General features: G+C 55.8%; 5 protein-coding genes across 5 annotated transcripts; 2 read left to right on the top strand and 3 right to left on the bottom strand.

Annotated features, from left to right (window-relative positions):
* Positions 1 to 674: 674 nt before the first annotated feature.
* On the top strand, positions 675 to 3,065 carry afeA (adenylate-forming enzyme AfeA). The gene is made up of 3 exons (XM_025653659.1): positions 675 to 1,072; positions 1,291 to 2,417; positions 2,478 to 3,065. The coding sequence occupies exons 1-3, from the start codon at positions 824 to 826 to the stop codon at positions 2,863 to 2,865; spliced, it is 1,764 nt and encodes a 587-aa protein (XP_025504113.1). The 5' UTR covers positions 675 to 823; the 3' UTR covers positions 2,866 to 3,065.
* Positions 3,066 to 6,609: 3,544 nt separating this feature from the next.
* On the bottom strand, positions 6,610 to 8,250 carry BO66DRAFT_391812 (uncharacterized protein). Its single transcript, XM_025647347.1, has one exon. The coding sequence runs from the start codon at positions 7,881 to 7,883 to the stop codon at positions 6,933 to 6,935; it is 951 nt and encodes a 316-aa protein (XP_025504114.1). The 5' UTR covers positions 7,884 to 8,250; the 3' UTR covers positions 6,610 to 6,932.
* Positions 8,251 to 8,707: 457 nt separating this feature from the next.
* On the bottom strand, positions 8,708 to 10,765 carry BO66DRAFT_85796 (ferritin-like domain-containing protein). Its single transcript, XM_025653660.1, has 2 exons — positions 9,967 to 10,765; positions 8,708 to 9,914 (listed from the first exon to the last, which is right to left on the bottom strand). Exons 1-2 carry the CDS (start codon positions 10,339 to 10,341, stop codon positions 8,889 to 8,891), a joined length of 1,401 nt encoding a protein of 466 aa, XP_025504115.1. The 5' UTR covers positions 10,342 to 10,765; the 3' UTR covers positions 8,708 to 8,888.
* Positions 10,766 to 11,595: 830 nt separating this feature from the next.
* Positions 11,596 to 12,767, top strand: BO66DRAFT_391814 (SDR family oxidoreductase). Its single transcript, XM_025647348.1, has 2 exons — positions 11,596 to 11,757; positions 11,850 to 12,767. The coding sequence occupies exons 1-2, from the start codon at positions 11,685 to 11,687 to the stop codon at positions 12,683 to 12,685; spliced, it is 909 nt and encodes a 302-aa protein (XP_025504116.1). The 5' UTR covers positions 11,596 to 11,684; the 3' UTR covers positions 12,686 to 12,767.
* BO66DRAFT_391816 (isopenicillin N synthase family dioxygenase) lies at positions 12,698 to 14,448 on the bottom strand. The gene is made up of 2 exons (XM_025647349.1): positions 14,056 to 14,448; positions 12,698 to 13,954 (listed from the first exon to the last, which is right to left on the bottom strand). Exons 1-2 carry the CDS (start codon positions 14,128 to 14,130, stop codon positions 12,950 to 12,952), a joined length of 1,080 nt encoding a protein of 359 aa, XP_025504117.1. The 5' UTR covers positions 14,131 to 14,448; the 3' UTR covers positions 12,698 to 12,949.
* Between the last annotated feature and the right edge of the window lie 222 nt (positions 14,449 to 14,670).

Below are 14,670 nucleotides of genomic sequence, written 5' to 3' on the forward strand. Positions count from 1 at the left end.
GAGAATTGAGTTGATCATGGACCTGATTCGTCGGCATGACGGGGAGATGTTCGCCAGTGAAGTGGGTGAAGTGCATTCTCTCGAGGATGAGAGATGAGCGAGGGACCCACATGGCCGCGATCTGAATCGACATTGACATGCTAGCAGCTGATAGACTAGCAGCCTAGCTAGCTACGGAGTACTCACTAGCAGTGAGCAGTCTAAGCGCAAAGTATGATCCGTCCGTGGGCCCGGCAAGAGGATCAGCAATCCGATCTTAGCGGAAACCCGGTGTCGGTGTCGGTGTTGGTGTCGGTGCAGGTGCAGTGGGTGACGATGTGTCGGGATTTGAGGGGGAAGGAAGCGCCACTGAGCCACTCTCTGCCCTAACTGGAGTAGTAAGTATTCCAAATTCCAAATCACCCAAACCCCCCCCCATTCACCTCACTCATACCAAGACCCAGGAAACTGGAATTGTTCTTCGAGACACCGCAAATTGTCAACCCTTTCACTTTTTCTGAAACCCGCCAGCATGACAAAAAGCATATTTGTTGAACACCATGGAGATTCTATTTATCGCCCTGGATCTCCCGTGGTCGGGGTGAATTTCTCTCACTATTCTTGTGTATCATCATCATCATCATCATCATCATCATAATCATCTACTCTCCCTCTCCTCCCTACTTGAGCTCAATAGTCTCAGCTATCGACATACTACTTATTTTCTATCCGACCACACTGCCCCCGCCGGTCCCCTGTGCCCACTTGTCTTGCCTGCCTGCCTGCCTGCCTGCCTGCCTGCCTGCCTTGACGGAAACTCCTTTGTCAATTGCATTCCGACGCGATGGGTCTCTGGGAGTCGTCCTTGGCGTACCCCAATCTGGGCCAGCACCCATACACCGACTTGTTGACCTTTGCTTTCCGCAGCCCTTACCACTACGACCGCGAGCGTCCATTGTTGATTGATGCTGAGAATCTTTCGCAGTCTTTCAATGCGCGGCAGTTTGAGACCCTGGTTCGCACATTGATTGCAGGATTGAAGGCCCATGACGTGCAGCGAGGGGATTGTGTGCTGGTCCACCTGGGAAATAGTGTAAGTATGCATGGCGATCTCCCCTTTCGTCGTTCGTTCGACACCGATTCTAGTCCCCTGCCCTCCCCTCCTCCCTACCCACTGTTCCAATTGGAATCGATTTTTTTTTTGTTTCTTTTTCTTTTTGTTTCTTTCTTTCTTTTTTTTTTATTAAAGAATTAATCCTTTCCGTCCGAATCAATCTACCTCCCTTATACCATGCTGACTCAATGGGGTAGATCATATACCCCGCACTCTTCTATAGTATCATCGGCGCTGGCGGCGTGTTCATGGGGACCAACGCACGAAGTCAACCCCAAGAATTAGACCATTTGCTCCAGCTGGCCGAGCCCAAATTAATCATCACCTCTCGCGATGCCCTCCCCACCGTGCTCAAAGTCTCGGCCGACCGGGGAATGCTGCCGAGGCAAGTCTGCCTATTGGATGAGTTCGCAGGAGACCACATTGGCCAGCTCCTGCTCTCGGGGCCCTTGGCCTATGCGGCCGCAAGCGCTCCGTATCTCGCGACTAGCGAGGATGGCGCCTACCTGAGCTTCGCTCATCTCCTCGCGTACGGGGAAGATCATTGGCTCACCTTCCATGACGAGGTGATTGCCAAATCCACGCCGGCCGCGATGTTCCCCACCAGCGGCACCGGGGGGTTACCCAAGGCGGCGATTCTGTCGCATCACGCTATCATATCCCAGCATCTGAGCATCCAGTACGAGGTTCCCTACGAGGTGACGCGGTTAATGTCCCTGCCCATGTTCCATCTGTTCGGGGCCCTGTGGACCCACCTGTTCCCCATTCGCTACGGACAGCCGTTGTTTGTGCTCTCGCGCTTCGAGCTCACGCAGTTCGTCGCGGCGGTGTATCAGTATCGCATCTCCGAGACCTACATGGTTCCCGCCATGATCCACGCGTTCAATCGCTCGACCATCCCGGTTGCGGGCTGCTTGTCGTCGTTACGCTATGTGGGAGTGGCCGGCGCACCCATCGACGGAGCGTCCATGCAACAGTTCCGGCAACTGCTCCATGAGGATGCGCATGCGGCGCAGCTCTGGGGGATGACCGAGGTGGGTGTGGTGTTCCAGAACCGGTACGGAGAGCTAGGCGACGCCGGAAGCATCGGAAGGCAACTCTCTGGCTACGAGGTCCGCCTGGTGGGCCAAGATGGCGAGAGGGTCGCGGAGGAGAACAAGCCTGGGGAGTTGTACGTGCGTGGGGCGGGCCTGTTGCTGGGGTACAAGGGCCGAACTGACGCCAAAGACACGCATGGTTGGTTCCGCACCGGGGATGTGGCTTATGTCAGAGACGGGGTCTACTACATCCACGGCCGCACGAAGGAGCTGATCAAGGTTCGAGGGTAAGCTCTTTCTTCCTGCCTCTCTATAATCGGTCAGATCCTAACCCCAACTGGAACCAGATGGCAGGTCGCGCCGGCCGAACTCGAGGCCATCCTGCTCCGGCACCCTGGCATCGAGGATGCGGCGGTAATCGGGGTTACATCGCACGACGGCAGCACCGAGCTCCCGCGCGCCTTCATCGTGCGGGCGAAGAATGCCGCCGGCCACCGGCTGACGGCGGAGGAGGCGTACTCGTTCACGCGGCCGCAATTGGTCAGCTACAAGGCGCTGGACGGGGGCATCCTCTTCGTGGAGGAGATCCCGCGCACGGCGAGTGGGAAGATCCAGCGGTTCAAGCTGGCGCAGATGAACACCTATCGCGAGATTGTCAGCTCGCTGCTGACGCGCTTCCAGGGCGCTAGTCTCCAGTCGGTCGGGATCATGCATAAGGGCCGCATTACGGTTTGATTTTTGGGGCCATGTACAGTACCCCTCTCTTTTTTGTTGGTGGGTTTGGCGTTTGCGGGTTCGCTGGATGGGGATGGGTTGAGGCGTTCTTGAGATTGCACTAAGTGACTATATCCGATATTACATATATACAGATGAGGGGTAGCGACCTTGATGTCGTGCTATCCACAGAACTAGCAATTTAACAATCTATCTTATCACAAATCTACGAAAAGTGTACTGTAGCTTGTAACGGCTACTAAGCTTTGATTCGCGAGAGTCGTGAAATAAGCATACCGAATTTCCGCTTAATGTTACACAGTTACACAGAGGGGTTTTGGTCTTGGTCTGGGGTTGCACTGCAGAATCACTCAGTGAAGACACGCACCAGCTGTCATGCCTCGTATCTCGTAGCCGGAAATGATACACAGGTGCTTACTCGCTTGGCGTCCTGGCCGCTGTCAAGGGCCAAGAAGGTGGCTGTTAGGCATGCGCAGGTGCATATTCTTGCCTACATCCACCAAGCGGGAGGGAAGAGGAGGGGGAGGGGATAAGCTCAAGGTGATTCAGGGTACATTTACTCAGTGGTCAAGGTGATTCAGGTACAGGACTGTCACTCCATGCATGGGCCAACTTACTCACCGAACGGGTGGGATGGAAATCCGGGTCCTGGCTGCACAGCACAGCACGGCTCTGAGGGTCTTTTGTCTTTGGAGTTGCAGGTTTTGGATTTGGTTGGGTGGTACTGGACTTACCACACACTGAAGAAGGATCGCGGTCTGGGGAGGTGTTGTCTTTTCAGTAAGTAGGTAGGAGCATTACTCTAGCCCCGTACCAACCAACCAGGTAATCGATTCCGGCAGCCAGGGTGGGTGGGTGGTATCAGTCGTTGACATGACATGCCATGCCATGACATGAGATGACATCCACCGCTTCTGGCTCTGCTTCGGGCTCTGGCTCTGGCTCTGCTTCTGGTTCCAGGCTTGCATGCACATGCCCAACTGACTGTACCATGTACCATGCATGTACTCATAGCAAGAACTGGAATTACCCCACAATCTACTCTACTCGCTCTGCTCTGCTCTGCTCACTCTGCCTCTGCTAACAGGTCTTCCTCGCTTAGTTGCTGACTGGTGGATTGATTGCCTGAGCTAGCTGACCGGTTTATAGGTTAGCTAAGTACACGGTGATGACCCAAGCAGCCCTGCAAACAGTTTGCTTCGTTTTGATTACGCGGGGGTTTGTTTGCCACTGCAGAAAGGAATTGCTTCTTTTGTGCCTGATGGCACAGGAGAACCGGGCTGGTTTGCAATCTTCACGTCTTGATTCCCCTTCCCCCTTTCCCTTGCAGATTGTGGTGTTTGGGTCTTGGATGGAGGAATGAGGGGGAACGGGGGGTGTCGGGGGGTGTTGCTTTGCTTATCGTGCTGCACGTGGTGCCTTCAGGTTTAGTCTAGAATCTAGATGAATTGGGGGCAACTACTCTACTCCAGTCTAAAAGGTACTCTCGTGTTGGACGAAGTAGGGCTGGCGATTGTCACTGGCCGCGATAATCCACCCATCCAGTTCTGCAGCGGAGAATTCCAGCCAGATCACCCTCATCAACAATAGACAATTGTGCAGGCAATGGATATTGTCCGAGCCCAAGGCTCGGCTCAGCGGAAAACACCCCAATGGTGAGGAAGGCGCAATGGGGGAGAGTTGATGGTGAAGGTGTCCTACCGACTAGTGCCCCAATAGTTCGTGTCTAGTTCGGCCACGACCACCTCATCTACACTACAGCAGCGTTCTTTGCTTGCGCCACACACAGCCCACGCCCACAGCCCATAACCTGCCTCGTGCCACAGCGGAGAAGACAGCTAGCTAGCTGATCCTCTCGAACCTCTCCGTAACTTGGTCCTCGTTCCTTCGATCCTGCGGTCCCAGCGGGCGTCGTCGGCTAAATGGAACGGACTCTGGGAAACTCTGGGAAACACATGGCGATGGCAAGGAGAGACTAACTACAGCCACTGGTTCTTAGTGCCTTGAATCCAGCCAGCCAGCCCGATCTCTCGCGGTTCAACTCATCCGGACAAGCGAATTGTCTCCCGAGTCTCTCGAACCGGCCGCATTCGGAAGGTCACATACGCCGACTACCACCTAGTTACTAGGTAACTTAGTTATTTGATGACTGGCAATCCCTCCGCTGTCATCTTGCCGCACCCTTTCCTTTGGTCCTAGATCTTTTTCTTTTCATGAATCATTTCTTTTTCACTATTTTTTCCGTATTTTTGCTTTTGTCGCATCTTCGCGCCCGCCCTTCCGCCAGCCTCTCAACCAGATGCCATCTTGCTCGGCGCCTCCCACTAAACAAAAACAAAATCCAAAACAAAATCCTGCTCGCGAGCCTGTAGTCTGTCCGTCCTCGACCTCTTGCCTCTTGCCACTCGGAAGGCCAAGTCCAACGCGCTGGATTCGAATTCCAAACCAACTTATCCGGTTTGGGGATGCAGCTCCGTAGGCGAACGCCAGTGTCCATACAGCGTAAAGTCATGGCTTGCTCGAGGAACGGATCCCGCCCAACATCAACATCACCCAGCGTCATGATTGCCCTCGCCCGCTGATCGGCCTTGTCGTATGGGGACCGATCATCCCTTCCGTCCGGGCGCTAACTTCCTCTCTACTTACGCGGGCGATGGCATTCGAGTTCACTCCAGCTTTGCAGCTGTACAGTCGGTGCAGTGTGGTGTAGTGCATACCTCCAACCCAGTAGTGTAGTGTATGTATGTCAGAGCCCTTGCGCGCGAAACCTGACCCTGCATCTGACAATTGACAAACTCCATGTCAATCAGTGACGGGTGACATCAGCAACTGAAAAGCTCCAGCCTGTCACTAAGCTACATAGTACGTCCATGCTCCGGGCACAGGGTCAAACGGTAAGTCGTAAGTCGGTAGTTGCGCTGCATTATCCGAGTAGGAAAGGCCTTGCCTCAGGCTCGGTCGCTCACTTAGATGTGACTGCCTGAATCTCCCCTCCGTTCGATCCGAGTGCCCCCTGTTTTCGTGATGCCGGTCCTGTCTGCCTCTCCTCAGACTAATGCACCACCCCTGTCGATTGCTACTAGTGCTGGGAACTGGTTCCCAACGCTGCACCTGCTCGAGGTGCGCAACGGTTTCCTGTGGCGCTGCAATGCCACGTCAACACGCCTGTAAGGGAAACGGGGGCGAGAGGCGCATCGGTAGCGAACACTCATCCGGTCAGTCTGGAGGCGTGGCTCGCCAACCGTCTTTGTTCTCCCATGCCACGAGCAAAGGCTTCGGGTAGGTAGGTCCCGCAACCGTGACCTTGGCGCAGCTTGGGCAGGGCGCAATGCCTAATGCTATAATTCGATTTCGGTTTTGGGCGCTTTCGCAATCGTTCGCTGCTATCCTACTTCTTAACCCTATAGGGACGGATCTCATTTGTCGCTTTGTATCTCAACTAGCTCGAAGCGAAGTTACCCTAAGCTCGTCGGCCGAATCAAACCCCATCCGTTGCCTTCACATGTCATCGTATGCTGGGTACAGTGCGAGAGCGAACCATTGGCGGATTGATGTAGGATGGAGCTCGGTTCAGATTGCTACAGAGCCTACACCTCCGATAATGGTTGCACTGTGACACAGTGTGCCGTGCTGTGATGAGGTGCAAACCGATGTCGTACGACCCTCGCGTAGCGCGCTTACTCCGTATGCAGACCGTGTAGACGAGCAGAGGGTGGTCGAGTATCTGCAACCACGACGTTGCGGGCTCCATGCTTATCACGCATGGCAAAGGAGCTCAACCCCTACATCGTGATGGGCGCCATCTGAGATGCATATCGTCCTGGCTATTGTCAAGAAACTGCTGCACAAGCGACTGACTCGTCGCGGTGCGGTGACCAAGACTGCCCGATGCCTTGAGTGTCTCGTCCCAGGATATGCATCCTTCATGCAGCGAGGAAGATGCACCCCTCCTTTCCACATCCTACGAGATGGGGGATGAGTGACGGAGTCCAGTTCCCTTGAAACCGTAGACGGACGAGCAACAGCCCGCCGCTCTCGCTCAAACACTGACAACCAGCCCCTCTAGATCAGAGAACCCCATAGCCCATCCACCAGACCCCCCAAACCAACGGGCCCAGCGCCCCCAGCACAGCAGGTCCAAAGGACATCTCCAACACGCCCCAGATCCACATGGTCCCAAAAGCCGGCGCCTGCTTCATGACAGCGTAGTAGGGGTCCTCGTTGGTCATGACCATCAACCTGCACCCCAGGAAGACGGTCAGCGGGAGAAAGACGACGGTGCGTAGGCTCGGCGGGAAGAGGAGGCGGCGCAAGAACGCCCACGACCGCTTCTCGCGGTCCCACGGCAATAGCGAGAGCGCTTCCTCCCCGGGCCTGTTCGTCGCCCCGATGAAGGAGACAATATGCCCGTGCGCCAGGTGGATCAACAGCGCCAGCATGGGGAGGGCCACGAGGGCGGATTCGCGGACCAGTTTGTCCAGCTCGATCTCCTGCGCGTACTGGTGGGCGGCCAGGTAGGCGAGCGTCAGATGGAGGGTCGTCAGCGGCACCGCGAGGAGCAGCGTGTCGATGACCGGGGGGATCGGGTGTTCGAGCTTTTCTTCCTCCTCGTCCTCCGCGTCTTCCTCCTCTTCCTCGCTAGAGATTTCGTGCTCGCCTCCGTCCGTGTTTTGTTGCTGCTGCTGCTGCTGCCGCCGCCGCGCCTTCTCCGCCCGCCTCATCGCCTTCTTCTTCGTCTCGTGCGAGAGACTTCCCTCGTCCACGGCCGAGATCTCCCCCGTCCGCGGGTCGACGGTCACGAACTGTGTCTGCGTGCCTGCATTCCCATTGGGAGTGGAAAGCTGCCCCAGTAGTTCCCCCTGTCGCTCGGCGATGATATCCACCAGGGTTTTGCCGGTCGGGTTGGGGGGATTTGTTGGTGGATGGGCGAGCGGGACGGAGGCGGGATCGAACGCGTCGGTGGGTCGGGTTTGTTTCGCTGCTGCGCGGCGTTGTTTTCGGTTTTTGGGTCCTTCCATTGTTGTTGTGAATGGAAACTGATTCGGTGGGTGCCAGGTGAAGAGCCGGCGAGGATGTCAGGGGTGACAGGTGACAGGTGACAGGTGGAGGTGGAGGTGGAGATGGAGGTACGAGGTAGGAGGTGGAAGTGTAAGAGGGTTCGTGATTCTGGCGCGGTGGTCGATTCGGTCAGGGGTTCGTGCTATGCTGGTTGGACTTTACTTTAGGAGAGGAAAGAAATTCGGTGGGTTGCAGACTGGTGGATTGGCTGATTTGGAATTGTGAGTGAGTGAGATGTCTCATCCGCCTGGCTTCGAAGTTGTCCGACTTTCGACCCTCACTCGGCGGTAAGCGGGGGTTAAGCGGGAGCTATAAATAGTATCTACCAATATTCTTATACAGTACAAATGCAAGGAGACATGTAAACCACGACACCCTGAAAACTACAGACTCGATACTCATATATTTGTAGTAGTGCGACTGGGATGAAGAGCATTGAAGATATTCTTGCTAGGATTCATAAACTTGGGTCGAGCTACTACAATGTAAGTCCCTGCTTCTAACTTCGGGGAAGTATGCACCATACTCCAACTACCGGTATGTGTACCCAAGTAAAAAGGGATAACTCAACACAACTGTCAGTTTCCTCGCTGCATTATTTCTGACTGGGAGGGTTGGATGACATGGAGCTAGCTTTGCGGCTTGATTTTCCCTGCATGAGACTCATTTATGTATCGATCTGCCTGCTTTCGCTGGCCTACCTCGGCCTACAATCGATTCATGTGACTTACAGGTTATCTTAGACTTACTTTTGACTAACTATCCAATCTACTGGTAAACGATGGCCAGAACTATCGTAGCATTAAGCAAATTAAGGTAATAAGGTAGTACACCCACGTCAAACTCCAGCTATCCTATCACCATCGTCGAATCCCAAAACAAAACGAGCGAAACATGCGTGTATCGTGAATCATTGTTGCTCCTATGAAAACAAACTCGGTCTATCAGTTGTCATCGGTGTCCTTCTAACCAGACTGGTACAGAGCGGGTCCGGCCACGACATGAGGGTTCAGCATGGTGATGTTGAACGGAGTCACGAAGAGGTCCGAGTCCGTGATGGCAATGAAGAGAGTGCCGTTGGCGGCCGGGTCACCAGCGTAGGTCGACACATCGGGCTGGATGGTCGAGCCCGAGTTCGATCCGTTGAGGGTCAGCGGCGAGTAGGTCACGTTCAGCTGCGAGGCCCAGGCGACGAACTTGGGCTCACCCGCGCTGGTCGAAGTCACGTAGCTGTTGTTCGGACCCACGGCCTTACCGGGCTCCTCCCAGGTCAGGAAAACCTGACGGCCAGGGTAGGAGAGGGGGTTGGTGCGGTTGTGGGTGATCGCCGGCGAGCAGTCGATGCCAACCTCGGTCGAGTTCAGGCACGAGTCCGACTCGGGAACCACCGTGCTGTTCGACACGTTGGTGCCGTTGCTAATGGTCTCGCCAGACGCCTCAGAGCCGTTGATCCGGAAGGGGTTGGGCTGGTTGACAATGCTCAGAGCAGGGAAGTTCTGCCAAGCCAGGCGAGTTTGGTCGGCGGGGCAGTCGGCAATGTATGGAGCCAAAAGAGTCCAGGCCCAGGACTGGGGAACACCAACCTCAAACCACACCGGCATGGGGAAGAGACCTTCGAACTGACGGAAGATGAGCTGCTGTCTGGCTTCCGTGGTGATGGACTGCGTAAGAAGGGTCGCAGCCTCGCGGGAATCAAGGTGAGCCAAGAATCCGTAGACACCAGCCTCACCGAAGCGAGTGAGCTTCTGGCAGAAGTCGATGAACTCGTGGACAGTGGTGTAAGGGTAGACATAGTTGCACTGCTTAGGGGCTGCAGCGCCCAAGATGTTGGTCAACATGGTGGCATGTCCAACTTCCTGGTTGGCCATGAACTCAATCAGATGGCGATCCTCTGCGTTCAATCCAGCAGCAGTGAAATCCTCCTCCGAGAAGCGAGCCAGTCCGTCGTGGAACAGATCGAGCTCAATGTACTCTTGGTAGAGAGCGAGAGCCTGGTGCGAGATTAGCAGGTGGCCCAGTGTCCGAAGGGGTGGAGAGACGTACCAATGACTCGAAGTCGAAGTCACTCTTTGCGTTGTAGACGGGCTCGGTGCCGTTAGTTCCAACGCCTCCTGCAGGGGTGTATGGACCGGGCTCGGGGGCATGAAGCTCTCCATCACTAGGATAGTCGAATGCCCCGGGGGCAGGAGGCAGAGGCGAGACTCCAGGGCCGATGGAGCTGGCAGTCAGGGCTCCAGTAGTGGTGGGGGTTCCGGTATATGGGGTATGCGCCTGAGAGGTCGAGTAGGTCACCACAGGCGGAGCAGCAGCCGTAGCTGTCTCAGCGGCATCGGTAGTGCGAGCGAAGAGTTGGCCGGGCAAAGCCGAAGCCAAGGGCGAGCCCAAAGAGCTGAGCAGCAACAAGCGGCCCCAAGTCATTTTGAGTGGTGATTGTAGGTAAAATTGGGCTGTTCGAAATCTGGCGCTTGGTGAACTTCCAAAAGACACAGGCACGGAGATTCAGTTATAAAAGCTTCACGAAGACTGTTGCGTAGTGACCCAGCTGTGACGCAACCGGGTAATCATCGTCCATGTTCAAAAATCTCTGCTGGAGGCCGACTAAGTCCTGCTCGACCCAAGCAGTGCCTGGGCTAGGTTCACGGATGGATTCGGCACCGCATGTAACCAGCTTGTATGACCCTGAGGCGATGTCAGTTGGGACCTCAAGCAGGCCGTCGACCTCGCTCCACCACGTCGATCCATCCGGTCATGTCAGCAAGCAGACATTGGGCTACAGCCGAATAAGGCTGAGCCTCAGTTTGGGATACAGTAAATGTGCTGGCCGCATGGACGCTGTTCCATGGGTTCTTCATGAGAATAGCAGTGGGTAGTATAGAATGGGGTGTCAGTGAACGAGCATGACGAAGTGAACGAACATGACGACTAAGTGAAATCAGGGGCTAAGGGGTGGATCTCCGTCCGAAAGGGGTCTTGATCGGCCCTTCGCACTGTGACACAACCCTGGATAGCCATGGTTCAGTCAGCCCGGGCTTACAGACAATCAGTATGGTTAACTGAATAACTTGGTTGTCAAGCAAAGAGAAGACCCACTTCAACAAATCCCGTGCTCCACTGACTAGACACACCTTAAGCTACGCGGGAGCTGAGAGCGCCGCATTGAGTCAGGCTCAGGGTGGTCAGAGTGACGTGCAGGAAAGATGGAGTCGAGTGGATGGGCAGGAACATTTATCCAGGGAATCAGAGCGCACGAGCGGCGTTATAATAGGTGGTGGAAAAGTGGAAAAAGTGGAAAATAAGGTGGAAGATGATGCATTCATCGCCGAGGCCGGATGAGGCAGGTGTGACCTCCCTTCGGCGTCACCTCCGGTTTTTCCACCGGGCTCGTTCGGGACTTTTTCTTGTCCTTCTCCCCGCCAAGGCTGTTCCTGACAGCCCACGGCTCAGAATTGGGGAGTCCATGGCCAGCTGAGCAGTTGTGGTTCGACAATGGCATCGATGCCGATGGTTGCGAACGGCAGAAGGACAATGAACGATCGCGAGGAACAATAGGCTGTGTGACGTGATCGGATCCGGCCGAGAACAACTCCAGCTCCTAGGAGTAACTGACAACTTACCCCGCATCGTCTGTGGTAACTAGATAGTTAACTATGTGTCTTGACTCACCTCACTCACTGTCCACTACTTCTGCAACCCCTTTCGCAACCAGCCAGCCAGCCAGTTGTGCTACCAATTGCTATCTCCCAGAATCCAGTCACTGCAACATGTCCCATCTTCGAGTCGCGGAGTTATTCTCCGTCGAGGGCCTAGTGGCCGTCATCACCGGGGGTGGTAGTGGTGAGTCCCCTCCAGCTCCTCCGCATGTGCCCCTAGGAAGGATGTGTCCAGGACGTTGCCACTCACCGGTGCTATTCTCCTTCTCCTGCTAGGACTGGGCCGGATCATGGCTCTCACGCTTGCCGAGAACGGCGCATCCAAGGTCTTCATCATCGGTCGCCGCCCAGAGGCCCTGCAGGAGACGGCGGCCCAGAGCTCCAAGCCGGAGGCCATCGTCCCCATCCAGGCCGACATCTCGTCCAAGGAGTCCCTCCAGGGGGCCTACGAGGCCATTGCCGCGCAGACGGGTCATGTTGATCTGCTGATCGCGAACAGCGGGATCATGGGTCCGGTGAACCGCCCGCCCGGGCCCAAGCCGGACGGATCAGCTCCCAGCCTATCCGAGGTGCGCGACCAGCTGTGGTCCGCGTCCATGGAGGAGTTCTCGAAGGTGTTCGAGGTCAACGTCACGGGCGCCTATTTTACAGTCCTCGCCTTCCTGCCGCTGCTGGAGGCGGCCAACCAGCGCCGCCCGGCGCCGCAGAAGAACAAGGCGTCGGCCCCAACCGCCCAGGTCATCATCACCAGCTCGATCGCGGGCTTCAACCGTCGGGTGCCGTTCAGCGTCGCCTACAACCTCTCCAAGGCGTCGACGAACCAGCTGATCAAGATCCTCGCCACCACGCTGTCATCGTACGACATCCGGGTAAATGGCATTGCGCCGGGACTGTATCTCTCGGAGATGTCGACCATGAACTTCCAGGACGGCGACAAGGGAATCTCCGACGGCTCTTTCCCCCGCGACATGATCCCCCTTACACGTGCAGGCAGCGAACAGGATATGGCCAGTTTGATTCTGTGGATGGCCGGCCCGTCGGGCGCATATCTCAACGGCAACATCACGATAACCGACGGAGGCCGAGTGAGCGCGGTTCCATGCACATATTAGTAGTAGGGGAGAGGCGGCTATTGCACATAGACGAAGACTTCCGCGTAGATACTATGAGATGAAATGCTAGATCTTAGAAATAGAATGAATGCCAAGCGAGCTCTCGAATACAAGCCCTCAATAACAAAGCTTCCGTTCAAAACGTCCAATGCAACAATGCGGTATTTATCATCCTGCTGCACGGTGTTACGATGTCAAAACTGATGGAAAAGCCAAAGATTCAATACTCCTTCCGAACGCCCAGTGTCATCATGAGGAGAGATATTAGTAGGTTGCGGTCAGTCGCTGCACGAGGTAGTCTCCAGCGGTGATTCCAGAGTACTTGAGCGGGCGGACATCCTCTCCGTAGGTTCCGGGGATGGCCTCGATCATCTGGTCATTATTGGGGTTACAGAAGTACGCGATGCTGTAACGGTCCGGATACACGCCGGAGCCGTCCTCGTCGTCATTCTCGGCTTCGTCGACGACCTTGGGAGGCTCGACGACGCGATGCCTCGTGCTCTTGATCGTGTCATTGGACCAGCGGGCCAGCAGGTCGCCGGCGTTGACGACCACGGTATCGGCGATGGGGGTGGCGTCGACGAAGGTGCCGCGGGGGCTGCGGACCTGGAGGCCGCCGCGGCCGTCCTGGAAGAGCAGGGTGATGGAGCCGTAGTCGCTGTGCTCGCCGGCGCGGACCTGCAGGGGGTTGTGGCGGAAGACGCGCTTGTCGACGGCCGGGTAGTGCAGCAGGCGGAGGTTGTTGTCGCCGGCGTCGACGAACGGGTCGAAGTAGTGCTCCGGCAGGTGCATGCCCAGCGCGATGGCCCGCATGACCTCGGTGTGCAGCGCCTTGCACATCTCGAAGAACGACAGCATCACCGCCTTGAACTCCTTCCCCTGGTCGTCGAGATGCTCGGGCCAGCGATTCGGGAGCCCCTCCACGCCTTCCCGGCCGATCTCCATCGTCTCTTTGAGGTCGGGGATGCTGCTGCGCGATGCGGCGGCGACGTCATCGTCGACCTCCTCCACGGTGCTGAGCTTCTCTTGGCCCGTCTTCACGTACCCACGGTTCGCTTGTGGGGTCGTCCAGCACAGGCTGTCTTTCTGATCCTGGGGCCGCGCGAAGAACCGGGCGGAGGTGCCAAAGACGTGGCTAACCACGGATGGGGGCACGCCGTGATTGCTGAGATAGAGGAACCCGGAGGTCTTGAAGGCGTGCACGACCGACATGGCGACTTCATGTTTGTCGGCGGGGGTCCCGTGCAGGAAGGGCCCGAAGTCGATGATCTACAAATACACCGGAGACATCAGCGAGGATGAACGTAGCTGAGGCCCACATAATCGTTGCGCAAGGAATCCTCAAGGAAAGAAAGCAAGGGGCTACTCACTGGAATCACAAGGTCATCTTTCTCGATGGCCGTGGTTACAGGGTGGCACTGCTGTTGCGGCAGGTTACCTTCCATCCTGATCGCACACGTAGAGTTCCTAGGAGATTTCAGCTGAGAGATAAATGCTAACACTCTAGGCAAGTCAAGTATGGATCGTTTGATATCGGTGTAGATATCGCAAAAGACGTGGCGGGGAACTCGAAAGTCATGCGGAGGGAAGCAGTGAGATCACTACTGTTCTTATCCGCTCGCAGAACCAAGGAAGAGAGGGGGCGGAGAGCACTGCAGGAGCAAAGAAACAATGAATGAATGGGCCTGAGCCTGCATGGCACCACATGGGGAAACCATATCGGGGGTCACTGCACGGTACACAAGCAGTCCCCTACAACTTGGTGGAAATGGCGGGGGAAAGATAAGTGGAAGGGGAGGGGGGGCGATATGGAGATAAGTAAGTGCTTAATTCCAAGATAAGATAGATAGATAGTCAGTCCTTGAGATCTGAAGTGCGTGCTGAAGAACAGACACACGATAATCAATCCTCTGAACAGATTGAACAGATTACTATTGCAGGAGAGATCAAGGCGATGATTGCTAGATGCTGGCTGCTGGCTGCTG

Source organism: Aspergillus aculeatinus (assembly GCF_003184765.1).
Source record: "Aspergillus aculeatinus CBS 121060 unplaced genomic scaffold BO66scaffold_23, whole genome shotgun sequence".
Lineage (NCBI taxonomy): Eukaryota > Fungi > Ascomycota > Eurotiomycetes > Eurotiales > Aspergillaceae > Aspergillus > Aspergillus aculeatinus.